This window comes from Camelus bactrianus, chromosome 18 (assembly GCF_048773025.1).
Source record: "Camelus bactrianus isolate YW-2024 breed Bactrian camel chromosome 18, ASM4877302v1, whole genome shotgun sequence".
NCBI lineage: Eukaryota > Metazoa > Chordata > Mammalia > Artiodactyla > Camelidae > Camelus > Camelus bactrianus.
Genome location: NC_133556.1, coordinates 611,424 through 635,948, shown reverse-complemented (window position 1 = coordinate 635,948; position 24,525 = coordinate 611,424). Strand labels below are relative to the sequence as shown.

The window sequence follows — 24,525 nt, the reverse complement described above, 5'->3', positions numbered from 1 at the left end:
GGGCCCCAGGATTCCTGGTCATAGTCCGCGGAAGGCCAGGCTTAACGAGTCTGCCCACGGGTTCGCGCTTGGTCGAGCTGCCGATCGTAACTGGGGAAGTGCAGCTCCCTTCAAGCCCCTCAGCCCTCAGGTCCTCCGGCTGCCTCATCCGCAGGGAAAGACTTCCCCTGCCAAGCAGGCACCCAGGCCGGACGGCAGAGTCTGCGTGTGCGGGGGGCCTTCAAAGTGAGCCCCCTCTGCTGAGCCGGGGAGTGTAAACGCCCCGGAGGGCTGCAGCTCCGCGGTCTGCACCAGCTGCTCCCAGAGTGCAGGCCGACTCCTGTGCAAGACCCAGCCGTCTGTCTGTCTGTCTGTCTGTCTGCAGGGACCGATGTGCCTGGGCAGGCATGCACTGGGGCGGGGAGGAGGCCCGTGTTCACAGGGCCAGCTCCCCCACCTCGGAGGGCGAGGGCTGCCGAGGTGCCCCCCACCGTGGGCTGCGGGCTCGGTGAGGCCCCCTGCTGGTCATGCCGCTACCGCATTCCTCCCCCCCCCCCCCCGCCCCTAGTCCGGGGCCCTGGGCTGCTGGCCGTGCCTGTGTCTGGTCTTTCTCTTGCGAGCTGGAAGGGTGACAGAGGGTCACCACTGCCCCGCCGACAAGGCAGGCTGGTTTCCTTCCTTCCTTCCGAAGGTGCAGCCTCTTTTTAGTAATGATGCACCTACAGACAGGGAGGTGTGACTTTACATGAGAGGTCGACCAAGGGCGAGGAACATTTACTGTTCACGTGTTTGTTCCCGGGAGCGTGGCTTGTGTTCTGACGTCTCTGTGGCTCGGTTCCTGTACTTGGTCTTGCTCAGGGCCCAGGAGCGTGGGGAGCCCCTCCTGGGAGGGGCCAGTGAGATGGGCAGCAGCGGTGAGCTGGGCCAGCAGCTTCTGTGTAGTCGTCACAGGCCGTCATTTATCGGTGCGGTTGCCTCCCTGCCTCCCTCTGCACCTGCCTCTTCGCTCCACCAAATCCTGTCCCACATGGCTTCTGCCAGTGGCTCTTCTGTCTCCTGGGGAAGCAGATCTTCCTGTTTTTAACATGGGACGCACCAGGATGGGTGTCTGATGGTGCATGAAGTCTTCTGGCCTGATGACCATACCAAGTGTCGTTCTTAGCTGGCAGCCATCCCTGCAGCCCTCCGTGTGCAGGGCCTAGGGGCCAGGCGTCCAGCGCAGCGCTGCCTGAGCTGTGCCTTTCTCGGGCGTGGGTGAGCTGGAGCCCGTGGGAGACTGGTGGCTCTGACAGGGCAGCGTGCTGAGGGGCCGGCCAAGGCAGGCAGTGAGCCAATGCACAGGTCCTCTGCAGGGGGCACCGGGGACCCCTGGAGTTGGCCTGGGGGTGCGGTTGGGCCAGCCCAGAGGAGGGCCACCAGGGCCGAGAGAGACCATGCCGAGCCCCAAGCCACAGCTTCAGCCATGCTCAGAGCCCTGGTCCCTCCATCTGCCCCAGTGCCCTGTCTAGCCTGAGGCCAACAGGCACACCCCACGCCCAGCAGCCCAGGCATGGCCTTGGTGGTGCATCTGAGGTCTGGAAAATGTGGCCCCTCCCAAGAGCCCCTGGAACTGCCAATGGCAGCTGGGTAGGGGGAGCCAGGGGAGGGCGCCAGGACACTGGGTGGGTGCATGAGGACCCCATTGAAGCAGGGAAGACATTCTGCGGGGAGGAGTCCAGCTGTCCACTCGGGACCTGGGGCACTCTGATTCCAGGTGCAGTCCTGCCGGGACAGCGGCTGCCTGCCAGCCGAACTCAGCCCTTTTTCTAGACCCCTCGTGAGCCCATCTTCCCCAGCTGCCCTGGCTCTCCCATAGCCCCTCCAGCAGAGGATCGTGGAGGGAAGGACGGTTCACTGCCCATGGGGGCCCAGCGGATACTAGTCAGGAGCACGCGGGGCCTGGGACTGGGGGCGGGCTGTCTGCTCCACGCATGGGGAGAAGAGCCCGGGCCTTGGCGGCCGCGTCTCTGCAGGACTGGGAGCAGTGCCCCCGACAGCTGTCTGCAGGCGAGGGGAGGATGCAGGCGTGCGGGGCTCTAGCCTTTGTTCCTCCCTCACCTCGAAGTGGCAAGGGTATCTCAGAGTTGGAGGTTAGCCCCACGACCTTTTTAACTGAGCTTTATTGCAACGCAGCTATTCAGCCACGTTGGCTGTTGCATCGGAGAGACCTGCTTGTCCTCTGGGGGACACAAAGGTTCAGGTGAGCCAGGTGCCCCAGAGGAAGCCCGTAGGGCCTGGGTGGGGCCCCCAGCACCGGCCTTGAGCCGCTTTCTCTGAAGCAGACTTGGGCGGTCTGGATGGAGTGATTTCTTGCATTTAGCAATCCTGGTGGAAGCACCGTTTAGAGAGGCCAGGCTGGCTGGACGTAAGACTCTTGACCAGAGCAGACAGCTCGGCTCAGTGCAGGGCCCCTGGCAGCCTCGTCACAGGGGACGCAGCGTCGCTCTGTTTTGTGCGCGGGGGGTGGGGGGGGGGCTCAGGCCCCGAGGGGAGCTGCCCCACGTGGCCCTGCGACGTCTCGCATGGAGCCGGGTTAGTCTTGAGTCAAGGGCTCTGGCAAAATCCCCTGACGCTCCCAGCTCCGGGGGAGGGACCAGACCCTCATCCGCAGTGGACACCTTGCTTCTGCGTCTGTGCTGCCCCCGCCCGTGGACCCGGGGCGCTCCCCCAGCCTTCACAAGGGGCAGGTTCCCCGTGGCCGGTGAGTGGTCGTGGGCAGGAAGGGCGGGCGTGGCTGCAGGGGCACGCTCTGCAGCTTGTTTCTGGATGTTCCTCAGAGCTGGGGACGTGGAGGAAGTCTGCGCGTGGGAGCCCGGGAGACGTCGAGCCCTGTGCGACTTGGGGCGGCCGCCGTGCAGCCGAGGTAACACGCCCCGAGGTCGGGGCACGGCTTGGTGTTTCACCCTGATCAAACCTGTCTGCCGCACTCTTGGCCAAGAAGAACTCACGGTCTGGTTTCCAAACGGTACAATCAGCAACGATACTCCGTTACTTAGAGAACTATCCTGCTGTAGTTACGCGTGTGCTTACTTGTTCGTGTTGGGTGTGTGCACGTACCTGAGTGTCTGCGGGGTGTGGGAAGTGCTGACGGGAGGTCTGGGGGCGCGGGGAGGAGGGAAGACACACCGCGGGCAGCGGGAGTCGGCACACTCTCCTCCTTGTGCGTGTGTTTGGACTCTTCCATGATGTCAGACAGAGACGGAGAGGGAGAGTGGGGCAGTCGAAAGCCAGGTGGTGCTGAATGTGTCCCGGTGCCGCCTTGGCCTCCCCCTCCACCCCAGAGCCGCAGTGGGGACTCTGCTGCAGGGCCGCACCCGGCTCCTGCTGGGGGACCTACGTCTTCACCTCGGATGTGCACACCCTCATTCCGCCTGTTTTCCCTGTTTCGCTCCTTCACGAAGTCGGTGCTCAGCCCTCTGGTTGGCGGTTGGTGGGAACCTCCCCATCAGCGCCCTGGTCTTCCTTGTGCCTTGCAGACGCCCGCCAGTCAGCTTCCAGATTTGGCGCGGCTGCCGTCGGTTAAGACCTCACACATGTGTGCACCGAAGCTGTGGTCAGGAGGGGAGAGAACTCAAGTCTTTATTCTGGGAGTTTATTTTTTCTCTTCCCAAACCTTTAATCAATGTTAAAAATAGTGTGTGTGAAGGCGCTTCCTCTAGGGGGAGTGAGGTCCCAGGAGGAGCGTGTGTCCTGGAGGTCTCGCTCTGAGCAGCCTGCGCTGGCCCCCCACCACCTGCCACGTCCGGGGGCCCGCAGCCACCTGCCATTTGGAGGTGGCCCAGGAGGCCGGGGCCCTGAGGCTGCAAGCGCACCGTTTCCATGGCAGATCTGGCCGAGTCATGGGGGGCAGGCCGTCCACCCTGTGCCAGTGTCCTGACCGAGGCCCCAGAGGACACTGGTGGGGTCTTGTTTTTTTTTCACCCAGTGAGACTTCTCGATGAGAAGGTGGCAAGGCGAGAGGTTCCCCTACAGAGAAAAACGTGGCTCAGGACTGGGACTGGATGCTGGGCGTTTGTCCAGGCTGGTCCCCACCTGTGGCCTCGCTCCTTCTGCCTTGCATGGGGGGCTGTCCCCAAGATGTGCCGCTCCTGTGGGGGACCAGCCTCTGAGCCACTCCCCCTCCCTGCTCCCCGAGCCTGGAGGCACAGATGCTCCTTCTTAGGTTGGGTGCCTCATCATTTTTTTTCTTTTAATTTTTATTTTAAAATAATTACAGGGGTGGTAGAGTATAGCTCAGTGGTAGAGCACATGCTTAGCTTGCATGAGGTCCTGGGTCCAATCCCCAGCCCCTCCTCCAAATACAAACAAATACAATTACTTCCCCCTCGTAAAAAAAAAGAGAAATTATTTTAAAAAAACATTAAATTTAAAAAATAATTGTAGGTTCCCAGGAAGTTGCAAAAATAGCAGAGAGAGGTCCATTGTACCCTTCGCCCACTTGCCCCTGGCGGTTTCTTTGATGCTGGTATGACGTCAAAACCAGGGGCTTGTCGCCGTGCAGAGCGACGTGGGTCCGTGTGGGCTTGTTGCCCCGTGGGTTCTGGGACGCCGCGGCCCCGCACGGCCCTCCTGGGCCTCTGGTCCGGCTCCAGGGGCTCTGAACTTGGAACTTGCGGCGAGGGCTCGGGGGTGAGCCCCTCCCCGCACCCCAGTCCTCCGGCATGCGGGTGTCCGAGCCTCTTCACTGCCGAGCGGCTTTCCGCGGTGGGGGGGTGCCAGCCCCAGCTGGGGGCTGTTTCCGCGGTGTCCAGTTTGGGGGCTATTCCTACAGGCATAGCTGCTCGCGAGGCTGCACAGGCTTCTGTGTGGACAGAAGCTTCCCTTGCTTCCACGACCGTGCCCCCTCCGGTGGTGTGTGCAGGCTACCTCTCAGCCCCTCCGGGGCGTGGTGGCACCGCCAGCGATGTCCAGCGCCTTTCCACGTGCTTGCCTGCCGCCCCTGTGTCTTCGCTGGTGAGACGTCTTGTGTCTCTTCCCCACTTTCTAGTTGGGTGGTGGTTTTCTACTGTTGATTTTGAGGTTTCTTTATAGGATCTAGATAACAGGTTTTGTTACACATGGGATTGTAAATACTTTGTCCCAGTCAGAGCCTGTCTTTACGTCCTCTTAATGAGATCTTTCAAGGGATCAAAGGTTTTTTTTTTCATTTTGGTGAAGTCCAGTTGTCCACTTCATTGATTTTTTTAACTTGTTGTATAATGGATTCACGGTGTTAGTTTTCGGTGTGCAACATAGTGGTCCGACGTTTCTATAGATCACACCCCAGCAAAGGCACTGTAAGGCACCGGCTCTGCTCCTTGTGCCGCACGCCTTCCTGCCTGGTAGCTTGGACCCCCCCCCCCCCCCCCACTGGTGGCTGCTAGTTTGTTCTCTGTACCTGAGTCTGTCTCTGTTTTGGTTTAATAACAACTATAATGTTTGGCTTAGAATTCACGTGGAAGTGAAAGCACGGAGTATCTGTCCTCTGTCTGACTTACCTCAGCACAGTGCCCTCCGGCTTCACCTAAGTTTTTGCACAGGAAAAGTCTTATTCTAATGGCTGAGCAGTAGACACTTCATTGTGCGTGTGTGCGTGTGTGCGTGAAGCAGCACGCCTTGGCCGCTTGCCCGTGGGCGGGCGCTCACGCGGCCTCCGTGTCTTGGCTGCCGCGTGCTGTTTTTTTTCAGGGCTCTATTTCGGGTGTCATGTCGCGAACTCTTCGCTATTCCTAGGTCCCAAAGATTTTTCTCCTATGTTTTCTTCAAACGGTTTTATGGCTTTACATTTGACATTTAAGTCTGGGATCCATTTGAGTTACTTTTTCTATGTTAATTTTTGTGAGGTTTGGCTTGAGGTTTTTTCCTGTGTTTTCAATAGACTTTATTTTTTAGAGCAGTTTTAGGCTCACAGCAAACTTGAGGGGAAGGTGCAGAGATGTGCCATATACCCTCTCACACATGTGCAGCCTGCCCTGTTGTTAACGCCCCCGCCTGACTGGTACATTGGTTACAGCTGGTGAGCCTACATGGACACATCATTGTCACCCCGAGTCCACACTTTACATCAGGCTCGCCCTTGGTGTTTACATTCTGTGGGTCTGGACAAATGTGTGGCACGCAACCACCACTGAAGTGTCACGCAGGCCAGTTTCACCGCCCTGAACACCCCCTGGGCTCCGCCTGCTCATGCCTCCCTCCCCCCAGTCTCTTCACTGCCTGCATAGTTTTGCCTTCTCCAGAAGGTCATAGAGTTGGAATCATACAGTGTGCAGCCTGTTCAGGCTGGCTTCTTTCACTTAGTCCTATACGTGTGCAAGTTTCTTCCATGTCTTTTCATGACTTGATAGCTCTTTCTTTTTTACTGCTGAATAATATTCCATGGTCTGGATGGACCACAGTTTATTTATCCATTCACCTACTAAGGGACATCTTGTTTGCTTCCAAGTTTTGGCAATTGTGTATAAGGCTGCTATAAATAAACGCTTGTGTGCAGGTTTTCATGTGGACCTTTGGGTAAGTACCAAGGAGCACAATTGCTGGACCACGTGGTAAGAGTCTGTTTAGTTTTGAAAGAAACCGCCAAACTGTCTTACAAAATGGGCTGTACCATTTTGCATTCCCACTGAAAATGGATAAGACTTCCTATTGCTCCATATCCTTGACAGAATTTGGTGTTGTCAGTGTCCCCAGTTTTGTCCATTCGTTCAGGAGTGAGTGGTGTCTCCTCGCTGTTTTAATCTGCATTTCCCTGGTGACATGTGAGGCGGGGCATCTTCCTGTGCATATCTGCCATCTGTGTGTCTTCTTTGATGCAGGGTTCATTTTCCCCGTGGATGTCCTGCGGTTCCAGCACCATTTGTTGAAAAGACTCTCTTGCTTCCATTGAATTGCCTGTACACCTTTGTCAGAAATCAGATTGCTAATGTGGGACAGCTTCTGGAGTCTCTGTTCTTTTCTGTTCATTTATGTGTGTCTCCTCCATCAACACCACACTGTCTTGATGACTGTGGATATACAGTCAGTCCTGAAATCGGGTAGAATGATTCTTTCCACTTCATTCTTTTTCAAAATTCTTCTGACTGTTCTAGTTCCTTTTCCATATAAATTTTGGAAAAATCTTGCTGGGGTTTTGGCAGGAATTGCATCAAACTTGAATCTCAACTTGGGCAGAATTGACTCTTTCCTGTGTTGTTTTCCAGTCCATGAACTCGGCGTGTCTCTCCAATTATTTAGATTTTTTAAAAATTTTTTTCGATTTCTGTCTGTTTTCAGCATACAAATCCCATACGTGCTTTATCAGATCTACAACTAAGTATTCATTTCTTTGAGCAGTTGTGAATGGAGTTATATTTTAAATTTCAGCTTCCAAGCAGTCATTGCTAATGCATAGAAATACAGTTGACTTTGGTATGTTGATCTTGTGTCCTAAATCTTGCCAAATTCACTTACAAGTTCTGGGTGTTATTTTGTAGTTTCCTCAGAATCTTCATGGTGTTGACCATCATGCCGTCTGTTCATATAGGCAGTTTTACATCTTCCTTTCCAATCCAAATGCCTTTGATTTCATTTTCTTGCTTTATTGCACTGGCTAGAACTTACAGTGCTACACTGAACAGCCTGGTGGGTGGATCTCCCTGTCTCGTTCCCAGTCTTATGTTACCACCAAGCTGAGGAACCTCTCCTCTATTACTGGTTTTCTGAGAATGTATATCATGAATGAATCTTGAATGATGTAAGATGCTTTTTCTGCATCAACTGACATGGTCACGTGATGTTTCTTCTTTAGCCTGTTGACATGATGGATTTTACAGATTGGTACTTGAATACTGAACCAGCCCTGCCTCTCTGCAGTAAACTCCACCTGGGCTTGGTTATAATTCTTTTTATATGTTGCTGAGTAGGATTTTTGCACTTATATTAATGAGAGATTTTGTTCCATACCTTCTTTCCTTCTTTCTCTCCTTCCCTACTTCCTGTTTTGGTATCTAGGTAACACTAGCCTCATAGAGTGAACTGGGAAATGATCCCTCCGCTTCCATTTTCTGAAAGAGATTGTATAAAATTGGTGTTAATTCTTCTTTAAGTGTTTACTAGAATTCCAGCGAAACCATTTGGGCTTGGACATAAGATTCTGGAGTCGGGGATGTTGGGGCCTCCATCTCTTTAGTGATATCGAGGCCCTGCAGAGGCCGTCTCTGAAGGGACTGGTGGGCCGGCTGCACCAAGGCCTCCAACAGCTTCCTCTTGCTTGGGGCCGACAGTGGACCCTGCTCCCCTGAGGCTAGGGCTCCCCACCCCCAGGCCACAACACACACTCTCTCTCTCTTACAGTATCCGTCCGCCAAACCCTTCCAAGCAGGGACTCCAAGCAGGGCCTGTCCTGGTGGCGGGGCTGAGTGGGAGGGAAGTGGTTTGTGCAGGAGCTCTGTAGGCTGTGAGCAGAGGTCTGAAGGCCGGTGTTCCAACCCCCTGCAGTGTTTCCTGCGGGTTTCACCAAGGATCAGTTCTCTGGGAGGTGGCCTGCCCCGGAAACGGGGCACGCTGGTCAGCCAGCCATTCTGGTTAATAACGTCTGTGTCTGACGTATTTACTCTTCCCTTAATGGCTCAGAGTGAGCCACATGATCTTGGGGTGCCGGCACCTGGTTTTGAAAGAGTATTCTCACTGCCTCTGGGTGAAGGTTTGGGGGAAGTTCCATGCCTGGCAGAGCTGCTCTACCCACCCCTCGCCCCCAGCCATCCAGGCTTCTCCTCTGCCTCATGTAGGCCCCTGTGCCCCCTCCCCAGGACTTGAGTGCTGGGGTGTTCAGTAGGTGAAGCAGGGAAGGCTTCCCTGACGCCGAGGGTTGATAGGGGAGCTGAAGTGAGGACGAGCTGTGAGCACTCCCGGCCCAGGGAAGAGCGTGTGCAAAGGTCCTGGGGAGACGACAGCGAGCCGGTTCAGCCCTGCTGCAGCTGGTGCGGATGTGGGGTGCGGACTGGGAGCAGCCGGGGGCCCTGCATCGCGTGGGTCTCCTGCCTCCCCTGTGGGGACCGCCAGCGCCCTGGTCCACTGCAGGGCTAGGTGTTGGTGGAGGCAGGGCCTGGCGACAGGCAGGCCCTGGGAGAGGGCTCGTCTGCCACTTGGCGGCCGAGCTGTGGGCTGAGAAGAGGCTGCGAGCCTCCGTCCGGCCTTCACCTGGCGCGGCGCGCGTGGGCCCGCGCCCACCACGGTCCAGCTCAGCCCATCGCGGCGGACGGGGCTGCGCGGCGCGGGGCGCAGGGTCTCTCCGGCAGGGAGCCCCGCCCACACGCCGGAAGCCCCGCCCACGCGCCGAGCCGGCGCTCTTGCGTCACCGTCCAGCCGGCTGGATCTGGTTCCAGCCGAGCCGGGCCGGCCTGACATGCGCAGTGCGCGGGGGCTGGGGCTGTGGCCGGGCGGGAGCCGCGGGCCCGGGCGCACCTGGCGGCCGGGGAGGGCGGAGGTCAGTGCGCCGACCCCGGGAGCGGGGCCCGGTGGGGGCGTGGGGGGTCGGTTCTGCACGCGCGGGGGGCGGGCGGGGTCTGGCGGCGCCCTGGAGCCCGAGACCCCGGGAAGAGGGCCCCGGGCCCAGGGTCCTCACCGAGGAGGGCTGGGCCGGCGGGGGGCTTGAGTTGCCACGCGCCGCCGACCCCGGGCGGGCCCCCTGGGCTCTCCGGGCCGCGGCCTCCTGCCGCCTCCCCGCCTCCCGCCGCCTCCCCCAGGCCCGGCTGTCAGCGCCCGGCCCGGGACCGACGCGGGGTCTCCCGGGGCCTTGGCCCTGCGGGGCTGGGGCGGGCCCCGCAGGGCGCAGTAGCGAACGCCCACGAGGGTGTGCGCCGGCCTGCTGGCATAGGGCCTGGCCGTGCGCGGTCCTCGGCGACGCGGCTGCTCTCGGGGCGTTACGCGCGCTCAGGAGTTCCCGCGCGGGGAGAAGCCTGGCCCGGCAGCACGGTCCTAGCGCGAGGTTGCCTCCAACAGCGAACGACGGAGGCGTAGGAGGCGCCTGGTACACGTTTGGTGAGGCCTTTGGGTTTTGCTTCTTCCTTGTCTCGGGGCAGTAACACGTTTTGTTTTGTTTTTTCCCCAAAGCTCGTACTTCTTGCGGGCCCTGGAGCCTGTGGACGCCGTGCCTGCTGGGCCGACCGGCAGCGGGGCCCCGCGAGGCCTGAGTGGAGGTGGGTTAGGACAGGCCCGGTCGTGCAGCTTCCTCTCCTGAGGAGGAGTTCAGACCAGGGGCTGCTAGGCTGTCGCGGGGTGAAAACGTCACTGACAGTCTTGCGCCAAATTGGGCGCTTTTTTCCGCTTTGGGGGAAGCCATGTCAGGGGTAGCTGCGGGGTAGCTGGAGGCCCACCTCGAAGGAGCAGGAGGGAGGGCTTTGTGGTTTTGTAGTGTGGTTTTCAAACAGTAAGAATCTGATTTTCACAAAGGGCGGGATCAGAACTGCCAAATTAGGAACAACTGTCGGCTAATGTGGGGAAGCTGTTGAGAAGCGTGCTCTCTGTGTATTTAGTGCTGCTTCTAGAGTCACAATTCCGACACTTAATACTCCACGCAGCTCCGCCGTGCTGGCTGCCTCCTGCCGGGACGGCATGTTCAGGTTAAGAACAAAATGCAGCCTGAACCTGTCATGGGCCACAGGTTCCCACAGATGAGAACAGATTCTCAGTAGGAAGGAGGTGGGCATGGCCGGGGCCCGGGGAGCACAGTGGCCTGCTGTGAACACAGACCGGACCGAGTGTGTGACCTTTGCCTTCTGGTAACTGGGACGCCCCACGTGAGGCTGTTGACTGTGCTGAGTGCAGCCGGCCCGAGCTGGGTCGGCCTTCAGCAGTGAGAGAGATGGGGTGGGAGGTCATAAATCCTCCCCGTGCCTAAAACCAAAGGGGGCCCGCTGGGTGGTCCTACGCGTTAATATCGCAGCTCTTGTGGAGAAGGTCCAGCTGGGGTCTCTTTGCTCCTTGGATATAGGCGGAATCAACCCGGAGGCTTAGCCAAGACCCTGGGAGGCAGTGGGGGGTGGGGAAAAGGGCAGGGCAGCCCTTGGTACCTGGGCTCGGGAAGACTGACCTTGGAGTCAGGAGACCCTCACCTGTGCCCTCTGCAGTTGGGAGGTGTGTGCGGTCCTGGGCCAGGGCCGTGTCTGTGCCTGGCTGGTGGGAGGCCTCCGGGCTGTGAGGCTCCAGGAGGCAGTGAGGGGGCCCAGCCAGCCTCTCCAGACTCTGCCTGTCGCTTGTCCAGAAACGGAAACCCGACCTGATGCGAGTAGATCACATGGCACTCTCAGCAGCTTCACTCCTGGTGGGTATTTTCCTGATGAAATGACTGCATCTTCTCTGTCCTCCTGCCCCCCGCCTCTGTGTGCTGTGCGCTCGTCTGAGGAGGACGACCCCCACTTCTCAGCAGTACGTGAACACGTCTCCTGGTGTGGTTGGAGGCCGGGTCTGCAGCCTGCAGGGCTCCCCACCCACCACCTCCCATCTCCACGTCTGGTCACGGCTCTCCGCCCATGGGCCTGCGTCAGCTCGGCCTCTGTCCTGCTCCCACGTCCACCAGCTCAGGGGCGGGGCCTCGCTCGCAGCTCAGCTTGTTTGGTTCCTGATGCACCAGGTCCAGGCTGGCCCTGGACAGCTGTCCCATCCCACACGGCGCTCTGGTTGGGGGACTGCTGGGTGGACCGGGTTCCGTGCATCCACGCCCTGGGCCTTCAGTGACTGCTGGGCCACCCGTGCACCTGCTGGGAGGGGGGCTGTGCAATGGGCTGCTGGTGGCCGGCTGGTCCCTTGGGCTGAGGAGGTGGGGCAGGGGCGCGTTTGCATTTCTGCCACGTCTGCGTCTGCATCTGGTCTGCGTCTGCCGTTTGGCTCTGCCTTTGGCCACAAGTCCGCGGGGCCTCTGCCTTCACTCCCTTCCCTGTCAGACAGCAACCTGGGGGAGCTCCACCCCCTGAAGACCTAGCCTAGCTTTGCCTGTTCCGTCCGTCCAAGGGCGGGAATGGACAGACGGCCTGAGAAGTAGAACGTGTGCTGAGTGGAACAGCAGCCTGTGGTGTCTCAGGGCTGTTTCCAAAACCTCATCTGATCTTTGTAAAGAGGGTTTGTGTCCCAGGGCAGTGACGCCAGGGCCTGCTGTTTGCAGCCGAAGGGTCCAGCCCCTGGTCCTCATCTTGTAGGTGTGGGGTTTGCAGAGAGGCTGTCCTTGCTGGCTGGGACCACCAAGTGCGGAGGACTTGAGAAGTCGGTCACCCACCTTGGGGAGGCCGTGGAGTCCTGATGCTGTCCCAGGGTGAAGCTTGGTGGGCCTTGAGAAGAGTTTTGTGGGGCTGGTCACCTCCCACCCGGCGTCGGCACCCAGATGCGGGAGTCACGTGTCCTTCAGCTTTTGTAGCGCTGTTGGCATGTAACAGGCTTTCAGTTTAACCCTTGGTCCTTGGGTCAGAAGAGAAGCAGGGTAGAGTTGAGTCTCTGGTGTCTTCCTGAGATTCAGCTCTGGCTGCAGAAGGTGCTGGTACCCCAGCCTGCAAAGCGTGCAGCCTGCGCAGAGCCTTGTTCTGAGGCTGGTCTCTGGCAGAGGCCCATGTCTCCAGCTCAAACGGGCAGGTTCCACTGTCAGCCAAGCCCACGGCGTGTGAGAAGGTTGCTGTGGAAGATCCTGCCCAGAGCACTGAGCTGTCTGTAAGGGCCACTGTCCCAGCCGCCTTCGCCTGTGCTGTTGGGGTAATGGGACCCCACCCCTCAACAGCCTCACCTCCTCCCCTGTAACCTCGGGATTCCAGGTCTGATTCCTTTGATGTGTGCATTTGTGTGTGTGTTTCTGGGAAGAGGGTCCAGTGATTTCGTCATAGCATCCAAGGCCCAGATGGAATGAGGGCAGTAGGTTTGGGTGAGAAGAACCGTCGGCTGGGAGGGAACTTGCTTCCTGGGAAGAGGCGGCATTGGGGTGCGTCCCACCGGAGAGCCCAGCCTTTCTGGGGCTTGGGGGACAGGGCTCTGGTTGGAGTTCTTGTGAGAGCATTCCATCTCCCAAACTCTGGGAGTTTGGACCTAAATAAGAAAAAATAACTCTTACCTGCACTGCCTTCGACTAAAATCGAGCATTTCCTTCTGCTGTGAATGTTGGCAGAAGATCAGAGCAGGCCTGGCAGGGCCATGGTGGGCACGTTAGGGGACACCTCGCCCTGTTGCCTAGATCTGCCATGGTGCGTGAATGAAGCACGAGGGTTCCCTGTACATCCTGGTATCTGTCTCATCTGTGCCCATGTCTGTCCCCGGGTTCACACATTTGGAAACCTCAGGCCTGCTGCAGTGTCCGGATGGAGGAGCCGTGCGCCGCCCGGGGCTGCCGCCGTCCCTGTCCTCCAGGAGCTCACCTGTCTCTGGCCGTGAGCCCCTCGAGGCCAGAGCCTGCGTCTGCCTCAGCACCAGCGCCAGCGCCACAGCTCCAGAGGGACCTCGCCGCCCCACACACGGCTCCCAGCTCCCCTGACCCAAGTGTGGTTGATCAAGGCAGCTTCCTGCTTTGTTGGCGTGCACACTTTTCTGAAACCGTTTAGAATTGTTCTAGTTATAACCAGAGTATTGCAAACCAAATGAAGAGGGGAAATACTGCTCCTCTATGTTCCTGAATTAGCAGAAGTAACTCAGCATCACTCAGGTGTTGGGGGAATTGGCCTTAAAAGAACTCAACAGTTTGGACTTGCGTGCCTAGTTAAGTCTAACTTAAACCTGAGTGTTTAGGGTCTGGTTCTGCTGGGAGGTTGGGGTGGGTGCTCTGTTTTGCCTCCCAAGTTGCGTCTGGTTGTTTCAGGATAAAAAGTTTCATTAAAATACTGTGGGAAACACTCCCTCTTTTGTTCTTCATTTTTTATTAAAGGAGAAGGTGCTTTGCTGCTACTAGGTCCCCCTTTGAATTTTAGTAATTGTAACGGGTCCAGTCAGGGTTGAGTTTTCAAACTGGAGCAGCATCTCTGCAGGAGCTGCCTTCGAGCACAGGACTTCCTGCTGCCAACACCCGGGTTAGGAACCAAAAGGAAGAGGGGGCTTTGTGTTCTGGGGCCAGCTTCCTTGTAGGGACATACACTTCTGCTTCTCCACGCTGGACCCCGGTCTCCGGAGCCCTGCCTGCGCCCGAGCTCTGGTTGGCAGCCTGGCACCCAGACCCAGGGAGTGAGCCAGCACCAGTGACTCCGAAGGAGCAGCCGGCCCAGAAGACCGTGCCTGCGGACAGGCCCGTGGTTAAGGACCGCTCTGCTGGGGGTCCTCGAGGGCACAACAGGGAGGGGTGGCACCTGGAGGGATCCTGGGCTCTGACCAGCTCTGGAGGGCACTGTGCCCTTTGGGACACTGTCTGACCTGTACGCAGTGAAGTCAGCAACTGTGTCCCAGCCATGGCCTGGGGGTGGCAGTGCCCCTGCTTCCTCCCAGTCCTGATCTGCTCGTTCTGTAGGGCTGTTGGCTGGTGGATTTGTCTGGACAGATGGAGTGGGTTAGGGAGGTGGTGGGTGGGATGCTGGCCGACTGCCCCAAGACCGTCCCGGTCCCCACCTGACAGCAGCCAGCAAGCTGCAGCCCCACCAGGTCCCACTCCACATGCCTCCGCGACCACCACCTACAGGCACTTGCTCAGTGGCAGGAGGTAAGCTGGACCCCACATGCCGAGTCTGATGCTGTTTAAACCATTTGTGGTGAAGTTTCACTCTGTCATCTCGAACCAAAGGCTTCTGGGGACTCTGTCGGTGACGGATGCCTGGTCAGCCCTTCCTCCCGGCCTGTGCCCCGTGAGCACGGCCCCTGCTGCCTGTGCCCGCAGCTCCACCCGGCAGAGCAAGGCCCGCCTTCTCGGTGGGGGGGGGGCCTGTCATCAGAGGTGAAGGGGGAATGTGTGGAGCACGGTGAGCTACCCGGGAGTGGCTCAGAATCGCACCTGTTTCATGGCGGTTCTGCCTCTTTCCAGGGAAGTCTGGGCCGTGTGTGCAGGGGAGGGGAGAACCCCCCGGGAGAGCAGGACAGGCCGAGAGCACAAGGCCCACCCCGCACTCGAGAGGTTCAGCAAGACCCGTCTGAACAGTCAGGGCTCCGGCTGGGGTGGGAGGTGGGGCGGAGCACCTTCCACGCACGGCCGGCGGCCTTGGTGAGAGCGTGGGGGCTTCTCTGTGCTGGGCGAGGACGCTGCTCAGAGGGCGGCGCGGACGGGGCCCCATGGAGGTGGTGCCATGGTTCTGCCGAGTTTGGATTCACTCTGGTGAGCTCGCCTTCTGGGGTGGACGGAGCACCAGATCCCCGGCTCAGGGCCCTTTCAGCCCGGCTTCAGTGAAGAGAAGTGGTGGCTGAGGCTGGGCGCCTCCGGACCACCAGCCACTCACCTGGCAGAAGCCAGGACTGCTAGCTGCGGTGGGGCTGTGGGGAGGAAGGAGAGGGGGTGGGACTGGGGGTGTCCAGCTTCTGTCGCTGGCCTGCTGGGCCACCTGAGGCCTTCCCGCCACTCCCTTCGCCTTCCCACCTGTCAGGTAGAGACAGTGTCCATCACAGGCCCCATCTGGGTGATGTGTCCCCTGCAAGAAGGCAGGCTGGACTCCAGCACGCACGGCCCGCCATCTCGGTGCTGAGTGCTGTCAGCGCCCAGCGTCCCAGGAGAGGCAGGGGTCCATGCCCTGCAGACAGGCTGTGCTGCTCCATGTCACAGAGCCAGCCCCAGCCAGCCCCCAGCCCCCAGCCCCATCTCCATCTCCATCTCCTCCTTGCACCTGTGCCTCTGGCCAGCCTGAAGAGCCCCTGGCAGGAGTGGGGGCAGTCCTGGACGTCAAGGGGGTCCCCCTTCCTCGTGCCCCCCAGCCTTTCCTGCCAGGAAATCGGGGGACACTGTGGACTGTCCCAGCACCCTCTCCTCTGCAGCTGGTAGCGGGGCCGGTCATCTGCCAAGTCACTCCAGAAACCCCCAGGGCCGCTGCCTCTCTGCCCACTGGACCGGCATGGGGCATCGCGGGGCGCTGGTGGCTCCCTTCCCCTCCAGCTCTCCGTGCCGGGTCGGGGGGGGGGGTGCACTTTATCTTTGCTCTGGGAGCTCCGGGAAGACAATGGACCCTTTCTCTGGGACACAAGAGAGCCGCTGTTGACCCTCCTGGGGCCCAAGCTCAGGCTGGGTGATGGCTGGACGCCTGGGGTCTGGGGCGCTCGGAGCTCTGGGGCGTCTCGGCCGGGGCAGCTGACCCAGTGGGCAGGAATGAGGCAGTGCACAGACAGGGCCTCCTCTCATCCCAGCGCTGCCCTATGTATGTCCGAGGGTGGTGGTGGGCAGTTGAGACCCCTCCCCAGAATAAACGTGCGAGAAGTCCCTCGTTTGACGGAGAGCCCAAAGTGGACAGGTTGGCTCAGGACCAGACAGGAGGGGCTGGGTGGGATTTTGTCTGGATGGGTCGCACCAGCTGGAGGACCTGAGTTTCCCAAGAGGCGGGGTGATGGGGGGTTCCCCCGCCCCAGCACACTGTTGTGCCAAGTGGCCCCACGTCTGTGTCCAGTTCAGTCTGGCCGGGTGGTCCTCACGATGCCCTCAGGGCTGACCCTCAGCTGCTCCCATGTCACCCCCCCATCTCCAGCCCCCCACTGCAGGATGAGGACTCCTGGGCTGCCCGCCCCACCACAGACTGGGACAGAGGGGCCTCAGGACTACCCACCCCTAGATGCACATGGAACAGGGGAAAACCTCACCCTGAAGGCCTGACACCGTGGTTGAGCTGCCGGGGGCCCCAGAGAAGGGAAACTGGCACCACGATGACCAGACAGACCTCTTGAGTCCTTCCTGGGTCTACACGGGCCCCTCCCCGCCCTCCGGGGTCAGTCCCCTTTCTTAGAGACTCCACTCCCTGGAGGGAAGGGGAGGAGAGGCTGGTTTGGGGTGGGGCTGGGGGCCCTTCAGCCCGGCAGCCGGAGTGTTGGCAGCCTCTCGGGATCTCCTGGTGGCCCCAAAACCACAGTCTGGGAACCAAGACCCTAGTGTTAATCCCTGAGTGTTGGCGTTGGCCCCCAAAGGCGGTGTACCCTGCAGGAACAGGCTGTGCCACCAGCAGCGCTCATGCCCGCTGGCTGTCTCCACCAGTTCAGCGGGACAGGGCCTCAGAGGTCACTGACCAAATTGGGAATGATTTAAAGGAGATTTTTCTGTAGTTTTCAGATTCTGTGCCTAACCCGAGACCTAGGCTCTCAATGCTGGGCATTCTGGAAGCCCCAGGAGAAGTGGCTGGACCCTTGGGGGATCCTCCCCGAGGGACCCGCCTGGCCCACGTCCTCCTCCACCCGGGCCCACGCTAGTTCAAGTTCCCGCTGCCAGCCCTGCAGCCAGGGCCGTGCCTCCTTCCTGTGCCCTTCCTTGGTGACTGCTGTACCTCACGGGCTTTCGCTGGGCCCACAGAGCACCCCAGGAGCCCTCAGGAGTGGGACAGGGCTCCCCTCTCTAGTGACCAGGGTCCTCTGGCCTTGGGGCAGCAGCCAGCACCCCGTAGGGTCAGAGTAGGGGGTTGGCAGAGGCCAGGCCCTGGGTTTGAGGGCACTGCCATGCCCCAGCGACACCTGGAGCCGTAGGGGGTGTGGCCACCACGGGGGCAGATGCTTCCCACCCTCCCTGTCCCTTCCCAGACCTGCCCAACCTATGGGCCTCCCTCCAGGATCAGCGTTGACAGACCCCCAGGCCCACCCACCACTGCTGCAGCCCTGAGCCTTCACTGGGACTCGGCCTGGTGGCCTGTGTGATGCCCCCGATGTGGCTCAGAGGGCAGGGCCTGGCCTGCAGGGCTGGGGGGTTGCCTGCTTTTCTGGGAGCCAGCGGGTGTGTCTCCTAGACCCCAGCAGATCCCACTTAAGGTTGGATGGACCCAGAGGTCACTGTGCGAGTGTCAGTTCACTCACGTGGAATCTAAACCACGTACAAGGAGGCAAACAGGAAGACATGGAGACTGGGAGGGTGCGGGCTAGGGGTGTGCTGAGCCAGAGGGCGGACCCCACGGTGACAGAGGAGACCGCAGCTTTGGTGGCGGGCACGCTGGAGGGCACACAGGCATGAAAACTCACGTGACGTAAACCAGTGTCACCCCAGTAAAAAGAACGTTAAAACTCACCCCCATCAGTGGGAGCCTGCGACTGGCGTGGGTGTTTTAGGCGTGAGTGTAGTGTGAGCGCACACCCACCCCTGACCACCCCTGTGGTCAGAGCCGCTGCTGCCCTGCCCTTCGGGCCCCCAGCTATCCCCCAGCTCGCTGGCCCAGCTGCAGTGCAGTGCACGTGTGCATGCGGGGCACATGCTCAGCGGGTCTCCGTCCCCCCCACCCCCAGGAAAGCCTGGGGCCCTGTCTGGAAGCATCTCCTGTGCAGGTTGGTCTGTGAGTTACCCAGTGCGGCCCCGAAGCGCCACTGTGGGTGCATCCAGCTGGTTCTAAGGAGGGAGAGGGAGGGGCTGGGGAGAGCTGATCTATTGTAGACGATTCCAGAAGGAGCGGGTGTTGAGGGGGAACACAGGTTGTCGGGGTTGGCATTTGTGCAGGGCCTACTGGGGCGTGTGGGAAGGGCCCCTTGCCTTGCTCACGGGGGCGGGGGCTCTGAATGCTGGCATGTGGTGGGGCAGCGGCTTGAGCCCTTCCTGGAAGCGCTGGGGCCATGGCCAGTCCCTGGGGCCACCCTGAATCACAGTGAACTCCCCGGTGTCCCCGAGGCTCGGGGTGTGTGGATAGCTGCTGGAGTCCTTGGACTCCGCTCTTGTTTGGTTTGTTGGTCAGGGTGGGGGAGGGGCGTGCTTTCTGGGCAGAGGTGGCAGGAAGATTGCATCACAGACCCCAGGCCCCCCACCCCGCCCCCAGGGCTCAGCCCCAGGAGAGACAGCTCTGCGCAGGCACCTCCTGCTTCCCCCAGAGCCGAGGGGCCCAGTGGGTATGGCCCCCCCGCACATGCAGGGTTTGCAGCAGGAGCCAGTGGGGGTGCCCGGGACACATGCCGGCCATCCCGCAGGGCTTCCCCCAGGCACTGGGTCCCCTCGGATGCAGGGGTTTGAGGAGCCCCTTCCTCCTTCCCAGCAGAGTGTGTGGAGCTCTGCGCCAGGACGCACCGCCTGGAGAGCGTCTGAGCTCCGGGCAGCGGGGTCCAGGGACCCTGACCGCCGTTTCCCTTTGCCTTTCAGGGAGCAGCAGTGCTCGGGGCCCTGTCCTCAGAGGAGCGGAGGGTCCTGGAGAGGAAGCTGAAGAAGGAACGGAAAAAGGAGGAGCGGAAGCGGCTGCGGGAGGCGGGCGTTGCCATGGCCCAGAGCTCACTGGCCAGGCGCTCAGGGGCCCAGCTGGCCCTGGACTACCTGTGTGGGTAAGACTGGCCCCGGGAGCGTCTGGTGTCCTGGGAGGATGCAGGCTGTGGGCCCAGGGTACCCGGTGGCATCGTCACTACCACCCACACCACCCACATCTGCATCAGCATCACTGTCGTCACGCTGTTGTCACACGTCGCGCACACCCCACGTCTCCCTCCAGGAACTTGTGTTCTTTGCACAGAATCCTCGGAGCCCAGCCAAGGACTGGGGTTTGAGGCTTGGAGCCAGGTTCAGGAACAGGGTTGCCGCGGGGCCCTGCAGGGGATTCTGGGAGAGCAGACGGGGTTGAGGATGTGCGTGTGCACATGTGAACCTGCCGACAGGCAGGGCAGGGCCCGGTCTTCTTGGAAGGAGTTAGGAGCTGCCGTATGAAGCGGAATCGTCCAGATTCCTGGAACTGGCTGAGGGCCTGATGATTCAGCCACACAGGCAGCCCCGGGTTCCGCCCCCTCCCCCTCTCCTCCCCCTCCTCCCACTTCCTCTCCCTTGGAAGCAGGGGAGGCTGTGGGCAAGCCCTAGACTCTACCTGGTGTCCCTGCCAAGCCTAGTGACCGCTCCAGGGACAGCTGGGCCTAGGCAGGGCTCACCTGGTGGACAGACCAGTGCCTGCGTCCCTGCCAGCCACAGCCAGGGCCTGGCACAGTGTGTTACCAGGCCCTTTGCTCCTCTGGGGTCCTCAGAGCACGCAAGACCCATGGGCAGGGCAGGAGTGCCCTCCAGTGACATGTGGGCCCTGGAGAAAGGCTCTCTCTTGGCCAGTCACTCTGTGGCCTCCACTCCAGTCCCATCTGAGTCCAGGGCTCCTACCTCCTCCTGCCCGGACCCCCATGAAGCCCAGCCAGTCTCCACCTGAGATCCTTCCTCATGGGTGGGTCCCAACCCACAGAAGCCAGGTCTGGTCTGCTCTGCCCCTGCCGGTCCCTGCTGCCCAACAGAGGATGTCCCTTGTCCTCTGTCCTGGGCAGGGACTGAGCTTGGGGCCTCCTCGACCCTGACGTCTCCTGGCTCCCAGGTGTCCCATGTAGCTTGGGGAGGGTGTGTGGTTGTTCATGGTTCTGCTGGGGCTGCAGCCACGCATGTTAAAACTGTCCAGGCACGACAGCCCGCTGCGCCCGGTGAGTGCCTGTGGATGGGAGGTCGCGGGGGCCCCATCTGCTGTGCTCCCGTAGGGGCAGCAGCCAGAGGCCGGGGATGGCCTCCCCATCGCCCCCACCCCGGCTGGTCACCTGATGGTCATCATGCCTGATTTTTCATTTCAAGTGAAGCTCACAGAAGACACACTGCCTTCCCAGCCCCACACCCTGCTTAGGAATATGAACTTGCCAGATCCAGCTGCACTGCCAAGTGCCAAGAGTCACAGCCGGTGGCCCAGGGCACCTGGAGGGGCCGGGGCCCTGCAGCCCGGGCAGCAGGCGGATTCAAGGAACCGGTGCTGGAGGGAGCGTGCTGGAAGGTGCAGGGGAGAGACCACGAAGACCTGAACCGAGGTGCAGGCTTGACAGACTGGAGGGGCAGATCAGGGAAAAGCTTAGGGGACAGGGACCCCCACACGCGGCACCTTCCCGGCAGCACCGCCCACCGCAGCCGACGGGCGGAAGCAGCCCAGGCGTCCATCAGCGGAGATGCATGAACACGGTGGGGTCCACCCACACTGCAATATTGTTCAGCCATAGAAAGCAAGGAGACTCTGATGCCTGCTGCAGCGTGGAGGGACCTTGAGGACACGGTGCTCAGTGACATAAGCCAGACACAGCAGGACAGACACTGTGTGACCTCACTTCTGTGAGGGCCCCAGGGGAGTCGGAGTCACAGAGACAGACAGCAGAGGGTGGGGGCCGGGGGCTGGGGGAGGGGGAGTGAGTGAGTGATGGGGATGTGTCTCAACTTGGGAAGGTGGGAGGTTCTGGAGATGGACGGGGTGATGGCTGCACAACGGCGTGAATGTGCTTGGTGGCCCTGAGCTGAGCACGCAGGTGGTCAGGGTGTGACCGCCACGCTGTGTGTATTGTGCTCCACACACGCGCACACGGTCCACAGGCCTCTGGACACCCGTGTGGGGTGGGTCAGGGTGGCCGTGGCCTTCAGCTCAGGGACGGGTAGGTGGGGAGCAGCAGGCCGGGTGGCTTCGGGGCGTGGAGTGTGTCTCCCTGGGCAACCTGACTTTCAGCCCGGGGCCAGAGGGAGCCCAGTAGGGTGCGTGGCGTGAGTGCTGGCGAGATGGGAGCCACCCAGGCGCCTGAGGCTGGGCCGTCCAGCATTCCCCTGATCCTGGGCTAGGCTGTTCTCTCAGAGGGTGGGAGGGATGGCCAGCAGGGCCCACCCTTCATGGCCTGAGGACCCGAATTTACACCAGTCGAGTCCAGGCACCTTCTGCCTGCAGCTGAGGTCAGCTTCCCACCACCAAGACACCTGTAGGCCGCAGCCACGAGAGGGCGGGCATAGGGTGCTGCTTTGGGCACCTGCAGGCCCCACCTGGGCTCTTGGGAGAAGGCTCTGAAAACAGGAGTTGTCCCGCGTGTGAGGCTGCCCTGAAGACGGTGTCCCGGGGAGGGGGCGGAGGACCAGCTCAGGGGCTCAGAGGGGTCTCCCTGCCGGACCAGAACCTGTGAGCAGGTGGCAGGCTCAGTCCTCCCTCCCAGGGAGTGACCGTACCCGACTTTTACCCTGTCTGGGACGTCCAGCATCCTTTATCCCTGACCTCGGGATGCCTGCAATCACACATCTTCCATCTGGGGGGGTCCCTGCCTCCTGGGGAGGCGTTTCCAGGAGAGGCTGGAGCCCCTGTCCTTGACTGATCTTCATGTGGTCCTGGTTTGTCTGGGAGCCTCCTCTCTGACCATCGTGGATTTCCGAGGGACCCCGGCCCCCAGCCCGGTGCCCCTTGTCCCGCCGTGGGCCCAAGTAGCACATCTGAAGCCAGTCTGACAACCCTGTGTTTTGTTTGTGCCAGACACGAGCTGCTTCTGGGGCTCAGTTGACCACACGAGGGTTGAGCTGACCCTGACCGGAGCCCTGGGCTCAGGTAGGAGGCACTGCTTTGGGCCGATGCCCAGCCTGTCCACGTCACCAGTGCAGCAGCGATGGGAGCCCGGCCGGCGGAGCCCCGGGCCCGAAGTGGGTGCGCCCTGCAAGCCCTCTGCCTGCCCAGGAGGGACCCAAGACTCCAGGGGAGTGAGGTCGTGCCATCTTCCGGGCAGTCCGTGGGTCGGGGTGGGAGCACGCAGCTCGACCGTGGGAGCTGTTCTTGGTTATGAAGAGTGACCATCTGTAGCATGTGCCAGGAGTGAGAGGAGACTCAGAGGACGCTGCAGAGTGGGAGATGCGAGGGGCAGCTGCCACGCTGGGCCCAAGCCCTGCTCACTGGGTGGCAGAGAAGCCGGGGGGCCGTGGCCATAGACTCGCGGCAGAACCTCGGGGGAGGGCGCTCTCCTGGACCAGGAGGGCAGGCCCTGCCCCCTCGCCTTGTCCAGCATCTTCTGCCTGACTGCTGCGTCTGGGGAGGGGCCGGTTTTGGAGGCCGTCTCTGTCTTCACGATGGTGGGGGGCAGTGAAGGGTGGTTTTGGAGCCAAGGCAGGAGGTTGATGTTGATAAGCAGCCTCGGGGAGGGATCCAGAGGCGGAGACGGCTCCCAGGCACTTCAGAATAGCCCGAGGGGATGCCCAGGGTGATGACTGCCCAGCCTGGTGGCCTCCCTCCCTCCGGTCACCTGCTCTCCTGACGTCCTTCTGCTGTTTGCCCCCCTCCCCTCGCTGGGCCCAGGCTTCTCCCCAGAGCCAGGCCCACACTGGGTCCTGCACGTCACCCGGGGCCACAGGATACGTGCTGGGGCGAGACGTGACTCCAGGCTCGGGCCGTGGGGTCTTGTGTCCCCACCCCGGAGGACAGGTCCTGCTCTGTGGCTGCCACTCGAAGTGCCTGTGGTCCCCAGGGGGGCTGGGCTTGGGTCGCTGTCAGGGGTCACAGCGTGTGTGAAACAGCACAGACCTTCCCCCATGGCCACCGGCGCCCCGAGTCCCAGACATGCAGACCTCTGCGCCTCAGGGTCTCCATCCAGTGCTTGGGTCTCCCCTTGGAGAGCCGGCCCCACTGCCCTGGCCAGAGTGCCACCCGCCTGCCTGCCTTCCCCTGTGGTGCCAGCGTCTAGTGCCACCTGCTCTCAGTGCCCAGCAGGGCTTCGCCGTGGTGGCCTCGGCCCCTGGAGGGCTTGGGGTGTCCGAGGCCCGTGGGTGACTGAGCAGGCCAGGCCGCTGGGACAGGCTCAGGCCATGTGGCCCTCGGGGTCCGGGCTCCTGGCTCCTCCCAGCTCACTCCCGCTCCCGGGCTGCAGATGGTCCCCGCCCCAGTGGGCAGGCCTGCCATGGCGCACAATAAACGCTTCTGGAAGGACTTAATTTGTGAGATCCAGGGTGTTCCTGCAGAGTCGTGAAATGATGGACTTGCAGAGCTGAAAGGAAGTGGTCTTGCGCTGTCTGGTCCTGACGTCCTGCTGCAGACACGGGCCACCTGGCTGGCCGAGGGTCCCCAGCAGATGTGTGGGACTGAGGTCTCCCCCCAGCACAGGGCCCCTGAGCCCCCTCGGCTCCTCAGGCTGAGGAGGGTCCTCCCGGGAACCTCTGCAGACACCCACAAGCCTGGATGCAACCCCTAGCCTCAGCCAAGAGGCCCGTCGGTCCAGACAGACCCTTGCGGCTCCTTCTGTCCAGCACTTAAGACATTGTGCCCTTTCTTTCCCAGCTGGGCCCAGAAGCGGGAGAACTGGAGGTTTCAGAAGACGAGGCAGACCTGGCTCCTGCTGCACATGTACGACTGTGACGAGGTGGGTGTGTGCGGTGGGGCGGGGTCTGCAAGGAGGGGGCGGGGCAAGGAGGAGTCAGGCCTCCCGGTCACCTGACCCTGGGTGGGGGGGGGGGTGGACACTCTGGCAGTGCCTGTTCTGGCCACCGTGGCCGGAGGTCTCCAGGCCCCTCGACGCTGGCCCCTCCAGCGGGGGCGTGGGAAGGGCAGCCCCCCGCCCCCCGCCCCCAGCAGCCAGGCCTGGCCAAGAGGCTCCTCCTCAAGGCGGGTTCTCACGGCTGGCCCAGTGTGTGATGACAGAGAGTCTGTGGAACCTAGCGAGGCCCCCGTGGGAGCACCCGTCCAAGCCTTCCTTTTGCAGAGATGAAACCTGGGCTTAGAGGGAGGGTGGGGTTCA

General features: G+C 61.0%; 1 protein-coding gene across 14 annotated transcripts in view; it reads left to right on the top strand.

Moving 5' to 3' along the window:
- CHLSN (cholesin) overlaps positions 1-24,525 on the top strand; it is a 93,342-nt gene that overhangs the window by 67,909 nt on the left and 908 nt on the right. For 9 of the 14 annotated variants that reach the window (XM_074345487.1, XM_074345490.1, XM_074345488.1 and 6 more), the window contains 2 exons: positions 19,154-19,329; positions 24,069-24,150. In XM_074345487.1, coding sequence (XP_074201588.1) covers positions 19,154-19,329; positions 24,069-24,150 — 258 coding nt within the window. Of the gene's footprint in view, positions 1-9,269; positions 9,461-9,545; positions 10,015-10,086; positions 10,173-11,097; positions 11,297-18,799; positions 18,907-19,153; positions 19,330-24,068; positions 24,151-24,525 lie in introns of those variants that run through there. The other 5 variants (XM_074345492.1, XM_074345497.1, XM_074345498.1 and 2 more) reach the window with 5 other exon arrangements.